The sequence below is a fragment of the Propithecus coquereli genome, unplaced genomic scaffold (assembly GCF_000956105.1).
Source record: "Propithecus coquereli isolate 6110/MARCELLA unplaced genomic scaffold, Pcoq_1.0 Scaffold42, whole genome shotgun sequence".
Taxonomy (NCBI): Eukaryota; Metazoa; Chordata; class Mammalia; order Primates; family Indriidae; genus Propithecus; species Propithecus coquereli.
In genome coordinates, this window is record NW_012149952.1 from 10,556,223 (window position 1) to 10,568,361 (window position 12,139).

Here is a 12,139-nt window from a genome sequence, read left to right on the forward strand (position 1 = left end):
TACTAGAAGAAAAATTACAGGTAAAGCTCCTTGACATTGGCCTTGGCAATGATTTTTTTTGGATATCCCACCAAAAGCTCAGGCAATAAAAGCAAAACTAAACAAGTGGCACTACATTAAACTAAAAACTTCTGCACAGCAAAGGAAACAACAGACAAAATGAAAAGTCAACCTACAGATAGGGAGAAAATATCTGCAAACCACATATCTAATAAAGGGTTAATATCCAAAATATATAAGGAGCTCAAATAACTCAATAGCAAAAACAAACAAACCAAAAAAGCCCCCAAACAACAACAACAAAAAACCCTAGTAACTTGATTTAAAAAATGGGCAAAGGACTTGCATAGACATTCCTCCAAAGAAGACATAAAATGGCCAACAGATATATGTAAAGGTGCTCAACACCACTAATCATCAGGAAAATGCAAATCAAAACCACAATGAGATAATCACCTTACACCTGGTAGGATGGCTAGTATCAAAGAGACAAGAAATAAGCACCGGCAAGGATGTAGAGAAAAGGGAACCATTGTACACTGTTGGTGAGACTGTGAATTATTATAGCCATTATGGAAAATAGTATGGAGGTTCCTCAAAATATTAAAATCGAACTACCATATAATTTAGCAATCCCTATTCTGTATATACCCAAAGGAAATGAAATTAGCACCTTGTAGAGATATCTGCACTCAATGGTCATTGCAGCACTATTCACAACAGCTAAGATATGGAAACAACCTAAGTATCCACTGCTGGATGAATGGATAAAGAAATTGTAGTGTATGTATATAAAGTGAAATATTATTTATCCTTAAAAATGAATGAGGTCCTGTCATTTGCAACAGTATGGATGAATCTGGAAGACATTTTAAGCAAAATAATCCAGACACCATACTGCATAATCTCACTTACATGTGGAATCTAAAAAAAAAAAGTCAAATACATAGAAACAGAGAATAAAATGGTGGCGACTAGGGGCGAGGAGAAGAGGAAATGGGGAGATGTAGGTCAAAGGATATAAAGTTGAAATTACATAGGATGAGTAAGTCTAGAGATCTAACATATAGCATAAGGACTATAGTTAACAATATTGCATGCTGGAAATTTGGTAAGAGAGTAGATTTTAGCACCTCTTATCATGAAAAAATCAGGATAACCATGTGAGATGATGGATATGTTAATTTGCTTGACTGCAATATCCATTTCACTATGTATATAAAAATATCATTAAAAATCATGTTGTATACCTTAAATATATATAATATAAATAAATAATAATAAATAGTTGGGTTATAAATGTTTTACATTATGCGGAAACCTTTGGCAAATTATGTATACATTTTAAAGAGTTGTTTTAATGACATTTGGGAAAATTGGTTTGAATGGGCTGTGAATACATGATTATTTTTCCCACTTAAATTAATGAAATATAGGATACTGCTATCCAAACAATCTGGTATCCAATACATTTTTGAGCAACAGATTAGATTCAAATAATGATGGGTGCCTATACACTTTTTTCCCACACTTAGAATTCTAAATAACAACAACAGACACGATAACATGCTCCCACCTTAGTACAACTATGTCTTGTACAAAACATCACACTCAACTTCTCCCCAAAAGGGGATGCCCAAAGTCTCATAAGTTGAACAATGTTCATTCCTTTTTAAGTCATCATAATCTTGTATTGATATTCTGTAATTTATGGCCTAAATTATGAAGTTCAACAACTGTCAATCCATATTAGGGGGCAAGATGAAGAAAATATCCTATATGTATATATATACTAATATATATATATACACACACACATGACACAATAAGCAAAACTGAAATTATAAACAGCTACTCCCACCTTGTTTCTGAAACTAGTCACAAAGCTATAGTTTGTAGTCATGTAACTTCTTTCTTCCACTACCCATTCCATTTACCCTTGTTCTCAACCAGTTTTTTAGATATAAAATTCTCTTTGCCTGGTTGGCTGTGGTCAAGCTTCATTACTGAGAGGTTTGAGCCCTTGGTGGTCCTGCTTATATGATGTTGTTGTAATCTTCTATTAACTTTTATTACTAAACATGACAGTATTAGGAGGAGCTCCAGAATCTTGTACTTAGTTCTGTCTGCCTGATTGTGTAAGAGCAACAAGTTATTCCCTTGATGACTGGGATCAATCACACCAATCAAACATATATTTTGTCTGTTGGTCCAGTGGCATGAGTAGCTCAAAATAGCTAGGTTGTAGTTGCAACATCCAATTCAATAGAATGATTCCTGTTTCTACTGGTAGACGTGATCCTTCCTAATCAGACCTCTAAATCAGCAGAGGACAAAAGCAAGGGGACAGGAAGAAAATATTTATGAATGGATGTTAAAATGGCAATCCACCATTCTGAATGATGAAGAATAAGGTATGATTAGTGTGAATTCTCTTTAGCCCTTTCTTGCCTTCTATCGCTATAAAATGAGATCTTTAGTCAGAAGCAGTATTGTGTGAGAAATCATAATTGTGAAAATGCTACAAAAGTGGTGCTACTTGAAGCGCCGCAGGAAGGGAAGGCAAATTCATATTGCAGCACAATGGAAGGGAACCAACATGATCAACCTGCCACCAGATGGCTGGTTGTACCCCTCCAGCCCTCCCCAACAAGGAAATGGTACATATTGGGGATTCGGCATTGGCCTCTGCTATTGGCAGGTTGGGATTGGACACTCGACTGTTATGGTAGCTAGATAAGTCTTGATGAGAGGAAGTCCATGTAATTGAGCCCTCATAGAGCCTTCATCCCTGCAACCAAGGATATTTTGTACATGGGCCCCTTAAGCAAACCTCAGCATAGTTGGGAAAAGAGGCTGACTGAAATTCTAATGCAAATCATCTTGTTCACGTGATTATTGAGGGCCTCTATCACAGCTGATGCCCTATGCTGGGTATTTATATGGAACACAAATGTATTCACCATTCTTAGAGGTCCAACCACATACCACTTCTCCCGACCTCCTTGTCTCCAATACTGCAAATTTTGTTCTTTCCAAGTCCCTGAACACCAACAGTGTAGAGCAATACCTTAGGCCATTTCTCCTTCCAAGCAAAGTGAACAACCAAATATACCACTTCAAATTATGTTCTCAGGAAAGACTTTTCTTCTTTAGTGTCCCTCTGGGCTACCGCTGTGTGGTGCTGTGATGTACAGCAATGTGCTGGCTGGTGCCCTATGTCATGCAGAAATGTGCTAAAGTGGGTTTGAATTTTCTACTCTTCAAACAGCTAGTTATAGAGAGGTCCCTGTACTAGTTTGCCAGGGCTGCCATACCAAAGTACCACAGACTGGGTGGCTTAAACAATGGAAATTTATTTCCTCACAGTTCTGGAAGCTAGAAGTTCAAGATCAAGGTGTCAGCTGGGTTGGTTTCTTCTTGCTATGATTTGAATGTTCTTGTCCCCTCCAAAATTCATATTGAAACTTAATCCCCAATGCAACAGTATTAAGAGGTGGGGCCTTTAGTTGGTGATTAGGCCATGAGGGCTCAGCCCTCATGGAGTGGATTAGTGCCTCACGAAAGAGCTGAAGGAACTAACTAGGCTGTTTTGCCGTTCTGTCCCTTCTGCCATGTAAGGATGCAGTGTTCAAGGTACCATCTTAGAAGCAGAGACCAGATACCAAACCTGCCAGCACGTTGATCTTAGACTTTCCAGCCTCCAGAACTGTAAGAAATATTTTGTCATAGTGGCAAGAATGGACTGAAACGCTTCTGAAAGCCTCTCTCCTCAGCTTATTGATGGCCATCTTCTCCATGTGTCTTCATGGTCTTCCCTTTGTGCCTATCTGTGTCTTAATTTCCTCTTCTTGTAAGAATACCAGTCATGTTGGATTAGGGCCCACCCCAATGACCTCATTTAACTTTAATTACATCTTTAAAAATCCTATCTCTGAATACAGTCAAATTCTGAGATACTAGGAGTTAGGACTTCAACATATGAATTTATCAGGGACACAATTCAGCCATGGCAGTCCCCGTGAAACTTTAAGTGTGAGTTGAGAAAGTGAAGATAGTGTGGTAGGTACAGACACACTGGGAGTGTGAGCCACTGCTCACATACCTTTGCTGTACCTTCAGAACTTGCTCAAGGCCAATCCATACATAGCAATTTTAATTCAAGATCCCATTGTATTTTTCACTAGTCAAACAGGTCAATCAAAAAGGAATGTGAGAACCAGGCACAGTGGCTTATGCCTGTAATCTCAGCGACTCGGGAGGCTGAGGTGGGAGGATTGCTTGAGGCCAGGAGTTTGAAACTAGCCTGGGCAACATAGCGAGACCCTGTCTCTACCAAAAATACAAAAATTAGCTGGGTGTGGTGGCCTACACCTGTAGTCCCAGCTACTTGGGAGGCTGGGCAGGGGGATCACTCGAGCCCAGGAGTTTGAGGCTGTAGTGTGCTATGGTCATGCCACTGCACTCCAGCCTGGGCAACAAAGTGAGATCTCATCTCTAAAAAAAGAAAGGATGTGATAGGGATCACTATCCCTTAATTTTTAAAGTTTTGATGGTGGCCTTAATTTCTGTGAGTCCTCCATGCAATGTAATATTGATTTTGGTTTACAATCTTGAGAGTACAGTATAGTGGTTATGAGCATGGTCTCTGGGGCCAGGTTCTAGTTTAAATTTCAGTTTTACCAATTACTAATGGGTGATTGTGGGAAAGTTACTTAAGCTTTCAATGCCTTAATTTTCTTTTCTGTAAAATGTGTGCAAAAATAGTACCTACCTTGTAGTGCTGTTTTGAAGAATAATGTGTTAACATATGTAAAGTGCTTAGAAGAGTGTCTGGCACATAATAAGTGCTAGGTATTTGTTTGCTATTACTGCTATAATTAGAAGGTAGAGTACGTTCCAGGCTTCCACCTGGCCCTTCCTATCATAAAAATTCTCACTCTGCAGGTCAGGGAGCCAGCTGGGGTGTTTTTCTGGTTATATCTATTACAACTGTAAATCCGGCAACTGGGAAAATTACCAGAGTGAATTTATAGGCCCACTGGGCCCACTGTGAGTTGGACTTGGGCCAAAACTCCATTTATCATTTGACCTTCATAAGTCCTCACTCTTGACTGTGGGCAATAGTATTACTCTGATTTCCCAGGATTAGTGTCAGCTCAGAGCCATTTTCCAATAATCCCTGAAGAGTATATGGATTTTTATTTCCCCTCTGAAGAGTTACCTTGGTAAATGGCTGCAGATCCTTTGGGAATAGCTAGGAAGATTTACAGTTACATAATTATAATGTTACCATAGCACCCTTCCTCAAGGTACTCTGGGTATATGAACTGAGAGGCTCTAATACTCTATCACAGCAACCCAACTTTCTATTTGACAAAATTCTTTTAAGTGGATCCAACTTCTCTTTCAGTCCTAGGGTTCCTATGATCAGTTCTTCACCACCAGAGATCATTGTGAGTCAAATCATTTTGATTGCCACTCTACTCTATAGCTCTATTCTGGGGTATGGTTATTAGTTAGTTTTTGATATAAAACAGACCACTTAAAGTTTAGAGGCTTAAATCAACAACCATGTATTTAGTGAACGATAGTTGGGAGTTGGCAGTTTGGGCTAGGCTCAGCCGGACTAGTCTTCTGCTTGGGTCAACTGAACTCACTCATATGTCTGTGGTCAGCTGCTGCTGGTGGTCTAATATAGGGGTTGTTTGGTCATGAGTTTGGACAAAAGAGATGACTGGAGCATGTATCTCTCATCATCCTGTTTGTTCACATAGTTGTGGCGGATTTCTGAGACTAGCAAGCCCCAATGCATAAGTACTTTTCCAGCTTTTGCTTGCACCATTTTTTGCCAATGTCCTGTTGACAAAGCAAGCCACATAGCAGATCCAAGAAAAAAGAAATAGACCACCTCTCGATGTAAGGATCTGTGATGTCAATGCAAAGTTATAGATTCAGGGAGGGGAAACTTTTGTGGTAAGTTTTGTACTCCACCACAGGCACCAAGATTGCTTCCCCCATTCTGGAGTCCCAAGTTCTTTTCAGACACATCACTCAATTTCCTTACAGAAATACTGTCCATTTTCATCCAGGAGACAGACACACTCCTCTACGGGGGGCAAGGGAAGGTGGTGGAAGTGGAACCCAACTTATTCAGCCCTTTTTCAAACAGCTCTTCAAATGATCATCTCATTTGATGTCATCTTCCCACTTCCACTCTCTAGAGCTGGAGAGCAGGGGTTCTTCCATGAAAATGGCTTCCACTTCTGCTGCAGCCATTTCCTGAGATTTGTTGGGCTGCAGTGCCCTTACTCTGATTTATCCTTCAGTTTGATCCCATCAGCATTCTTTCCAGGAATTTATCAAACTCTTTGGTCCACTATTCTCACCCCATGTACTACTTTTATAAATGAATTTACTTTATATTTCTTTATAATTGTTTCTATTTGTTTAGTGGAGGTCAATGCTTATATTCAATTCAGTGTCTTGTATCACAAAAGCCTCAAATTACATTTTAATCTCCTATCTCTAGATAAATGTAACAGTGTAAAAACTTATATATATATATATGTACTATATTCCTCCCATATATATTAAGAGTGAGTGGTTCAGACAGAAGACTCAAGGTATATGCACTCTACTGTGGGAAAGAAGAGCCAGAAAAAGACTTGTATAATTTCCCAAAGACAATAGCTTTGGCCTATTACTACTATTTTATATTTGGTGTGTAGTGTGAGGGAGAAGGATGCATTTCCTTTGCTTAATGCATTACATTAGGCCATTTTGACCACTCTATGTTTCTCCCAGGGCTATGGTTGGGATTTTATCAATTTTAGGTTGCTTATGCTGTTCTATCTGCCTTAGGCAAACATTTTAATATAGAAATGTGCAAAAGGGCCGCAGCCCGGATAGCCTGAGGGGCAGGAAGATATGGAGGGAGAAGAGAGGAAGGCTGCCTAACTCTTCTCTTCCTGGCTATTGCAGCCACCACCCCTGAGGTCTCCAGGGTCCTTTATAGTGCACATTATTTGTAAGCCCTCTGCCTGGTGGCCAGTCATCCCACCTGCCTGGCCCTCCTTCCTTTTGATGCCACTACATTAAGTGACCAAAAAAACATAATATTTAGCCACAATAGAAATCAAATATAAGTAAATTAAAATAATTAGAATAATGATTTTCTTTTAGATTAGTGATAATAAAATAATACATAATAATATGGTTGAGGGTGTGGAGAAATGGACAGCCTTATACATTGCCCAAGGGACTAGAACCTATTTACACAGGAACTGGAAATAGCTCTTAACTTTAAGATTGCAAAACTTTTGACAGAGAAATTCCTTTCATACAAATGTGCAAAGATATGTACACTAGAAGTGATGTTGAACCTTGCTAATAATCAAAACATGCAAATTCAAATAAAAATGAGATACCTTTTTCACCTATCAAAATGGCAAAGATTTAAAACAATGTTGATGCTCACTGATAGAAACTGCTGAGGGTATGTTCATGAATATATTAGCACAAGTTTTGTGGAAGGTAGTTTGACACTATAAATGAAAATCCTCAGATGAAAACTTTTTGACCCAAGAATTCCACCTCTAGGAATGTAACTTTGTGAAATATCAGAAAAGTGTACAAAGATGTACATGCAGGAATATTAATCTCAGCATTATTTATGATTGTGAAAGATTTGAAACCATCCGAATATCCATCAGATCAGTTAATTTTTGGCCATCCATAAGGAATAATGCACAGCCAATAAGGTATCCACATGGAAAGATATATCATTATGTTTAAAAGCAATGGTTGGGGCACATGTTTGTATGATTCCATTTTGTTTTATGATTTGTATGTATATATGTCTGTGCTTTTTAATATATGCAAATAATTAATAAAAACATATACCAATCTGTTAATAGTTTTTCTAGGGAGTATGAGCCTACATTTTACTTTTCTCATAATGTATAACATTTTAATGTTTTCCAAGAAATCTGAAAAACAATATTGGAAAATTAAGAAATTTAGAAAAGTTACTCAACTGCACTGAAAATTAAATGAATGCAAACTCAAGAATAATGAAATGTAATGATTGCCCATCAAATTGGCAAAAAAGAACTTAAGACAGTTAACACTTGATGTTATATGGACCCTGGTCTCTAAAATTTTTTGACTGACCACAGGTATTAGGAAAACCTTTTGATTTTGAACACTAAATGTCTATGTATATGTATATGTAATTATTTTTATAAATAGAGACTGGGCCATATTATCCATACTCTTCTGCCCCTTGTAAATTCATTTGTACAATGGTGTTAATTGCAACAATTTTTGGCATAGGTTAAACTGGAAACATTCAGAATGTCCATCAATAAAGGTCTGGGTAAATAAATTATAGAACATTATTAGTCAACATATATATTGCATAACATTCGGTCATCAAAGAGAGTGAGGTAGGCATATATTATTGATATGGTAAGAGCAATATACCAACACATAATGTCTGGAAGTATATACAATAAATATAATAGTAGTTCGTGGCGGGGGTGGGATGGGGAATGTGAAGCTACATAGGGAATTTGCTTTCCATTGTTTTACATGTTTCTGCTTTGAAAATTTCTAAAAACTTGTTTGAATAATTTTTCCAATTAGAAGAATACTAAAGATCTAAAACACAAACAAAAGTGTCACTTGAATTATTGCAACAGAATGCACACATTTCAAAGTCCAGAACACCTGTGGGTTTTGTATATTTGTACTAGCTCAAAGGGAAGATTGAAAATGTTCCTAAACGGATTTGGGGCAACAGGAAATGGGTTCACGCCTCTGAGTTGCTCAAGATCATGCTTATGAAGGCCATCTTCTAACGTTTTGAGAAAGTTTTGTTTTTCTTCTGTTAAAATTTAAAAACTTAAAAATTTTTAAAAAGTTAAAAATTAAAAAAAAGAAAAAAGAATGGCCTTGGTCAGGAAGCTGGGTCTCTCACATCAGCGTGTGACCCGCCCATTGTCCAGGGCTCTCTCTCGCCACACTCCCCTGGGGTCCGACCACCCGGCCCTGGTGGCAGCCAAGCTAAGCTGCCTCTGGGAAGCGCGGACCTTGTGAGGCAGGGGTGGTGGGGGGCGTGGCGGGGCCGGGCAGAGCGCCAGCGACCGCCGGGGCCAGAGCCCTTCCTAGGAAGGAGGGCGTCCGCCTTGCAGCCCAGCTCGTATCTGCGGTCCCCAGGCGGCCTCCCGCCCCTATTCCCCGGCGTCCGTCCCTCTGTCCCACAGTCGCTGGGTTCGCGGAGCCTGCTGGAGGCTTTGGGCTCTGGGCACTATATGGGAGGCGACATCAGGCCCATGACGGCGGTGGCCTTGTCTGGCCTGGCGGTGCGGCTGTCGCGCTCGGCCGCGACCGGCGGCTCGTACCGCGCCTTCTGCAAGGGGCTCACGCGCACGCTGCTCACCTTCTTCGACCTGGCCTGGCGGCTGCGCATGAACTTCCCCTACTTCTACATCGTGGCCTCGGTGATACTCAACGTCCGCCTGCAGGTACATATTTAGAGCCACTCACTTTGTGGTATCTGGGGAACCCTGTGAAAGGATGGCTGACTTCTATCCAGCAGCTCGCCCACCCTAGAGCAAAGCGATCACCTCTGATGGCACTTGCAGACTTGCCAGTCTTTCCACTGCCTCATCTTTTATTATAAATGGGCGGCTAAAAAAAAAAATCAGCATTTGCAGAAAGCCTGCAACATAACCGAAAAAGCCTAAGATAAAACGAAAAGTTGACTCCCAAGGAAATAAATAATTCAAGGAACAGAAAAGAACTTAAAAATTTGAAAATCCTCAGAGAAGTTCTTGCGTCCATAAAACAAAAAACAGCACAAACTTTGGGAAACGACAACGGGCGCAGGATGCATTAAGAAAAAAAACGTAAAGGTAACTAAAAACTTAAGGAAAGAAACTACAGGAATGGTCCAGAGAGCAGACAATCTTCCCAATGAGAATAGAAGGGAATAGACTTCCAACTGAATGGAATGAATTCTAAGCAATAGACTGATTGAATAAGAAGCTGGAGGAAATTAATAACATGATCTGGAAGACACACATTTCTTCATCCCAAGAGAAGAAACAATGACAAACAGAAACTACGGGGAAAAACAAACATTTCAAACCGTACAAAACCCTCATGCTTCAAATATGAAGCAACCTCAGATGTGGCATGGTTTTGAACAGTTGCCAGCAATCTGAGAAAGGGAATTTGAACATTGGTACCAAGATCAAGACTCTGGAGTCACAGATGAGGAAATCCAATCATAGCATTCAACTTTGCCATTCAGTGAACCAGGTAGCCAGCAGAAGAGTTAGAAATAGTAATAAGGCTATATTCAGGGGGGAGGAGAGCCAGGAAGTCAGCAGAAAATGCCTCATGTCATCAAGTCAAGAAATAGTAATAAAATCATATAATTAAGAAAAAGGGAGATAATCGCTAAACAGATACTTGTAAAAGTTTTTGCCTCTGGGTTGGGGAACTAAGAGTTGAGAAGGATGGACAGAGATTTATTGCTTTTCATTATAGGTAGTTTTTGTTCTATTTTATTTTTTTAAACTATACACATGTATTGCTTTGATTAAACATTAAAACTTATTAAAATGAATTTACTGCATCTAGGAAATTTGGGGAGGGTTGGGAGTGACACTTGAGGTCAGGTAGATTCTGAGTTAAAACGCATGCTTTCCAATCTTTCTGCAATAGTATATGTATATACTAAAATATTCCTGAATGATCACACAAAATATGATTTCTTTGACTATATAAACCCCTTGGCCGGGCGTGGTGGCTCACGCCTGTAATCCTAGCTCTCTGGGAGGCCGAGGCGGGCGGATTGTTTGAGCTCAGGAGTTCGAAACCAGCCTGAGCAAGAGCGAGACCCCGTCTCTACTAAAAATAGAAAAAAAATATATTTAAAAAAACCCCTTGTTTTCCAAGCAGACCATAGGCCATATGGAAATTTTTTTAAACTAAAAATGACCAGTAGTCTTCAAATAGCCCAGAGCTTCCTAACACTATGAAACTTTGCATGAGCAAATCTGGAGAATGTCATAGTTAAGATAAAAACAAAACAATAACGATGTGATTGATTTTCAAAACTTAAAAATTGGACAAGGGCCCGATGGTGTTTATACAAGGCTCTTACATTTTGGTGTTGATCATAATAACAAAACAGTGGCAATAAACTCTATGTCCAACAGTAAGTGCTTGGTTAAATAAAAATAGTACATCTATATGATGGAATACTATGTGGCCATTAAAAAATGATAAGGAATTATATTTTGCCCATGCAGAATGAATTTAATAGATGTGAAGCACCTGGCCAATGGCTCAAGTGATTGAGCTAGAGAGTAATAGATATATATTGCATGCATACATTCATATACTCAACTTAGTTATAAAGAAAAATAATAATTGGAAACATTGCACACTTACAATATGCCATGCAATATTCTAAGCATTTTATATACATTATTTCATTTAATCCTCCCAACAACCCTGAAATAGAAATGATTATTATCCACAATTTTCAGGAGAGGAGACAAACACAGAGAAGTATAGTGGCAGAGTGATAAAATATTGCACATAATATTATTCTTCCTACCTACTAATGTGAGACATTCATTGTATGATTAACTTTTAATCATATATTTACTATTTAAGCAACTGTGAGGCATCCTTTAAAGTTTTCTTGTAAAATTCATGATCCAAGTAGCTGCCATGGATGCTGGAATTTGGGAAACCACGGCTAAGCACTCCATTCCTGCAGCCTCACTCTTCCATCTAACTGTATGTTTGTACCCTTTAACCCACTTCTCTTCATCCTCTGCCTTCCCCCACCCCACCCTTCCCAGTCTCTGTCATTTATCTTTCCACTCTCTGATCAAAATTTTTAGCTTATATATAAGTGGGAACACAAAAGTATTCTTTTTTTTTTTTTTGAGACAGAGTGTCACTCTGTTGCCTGGGCTAGGGGTGCCGTGGCGTCAGCCTAGCTCACAGCAACCTCAAACTCCTGGGCTCAAGCAATCCTCCTGCCTCAGCCTCCCAAGTAGCTGGGACTACAGGCATGCGCCACCATGCCCGGCTAATTTTTTCTATATAG

At 39.2% G+C, this 12,139-nt stretch overlaps 1 protein-coding gene across 1 annotated transcript in view; it reads left to right on the top strand.

The window, feature by feature from the left end:
- The window catches only part of SMIM10 (small integral membrane protein 10), a 35,436-nt gene extending 25,787 nt beyond the window's left edge, over positions 1-9,649 (top strand). Inside the window, 2 exon segments of the mRNA XM_012653268.1 lie at positions 9,108-9,208; positions 9,211-9,649. Of these exon segments, the coding sequence (XP_012508722.1) occupies positions 9,108-9,208; positions 9,211-9,542 (433 nt within the window). The 3' untranslated portion in view covers positions 9,543-9,649.
- Positions 9,650-12,139: the final 2,490 nt, after the last annotated feature.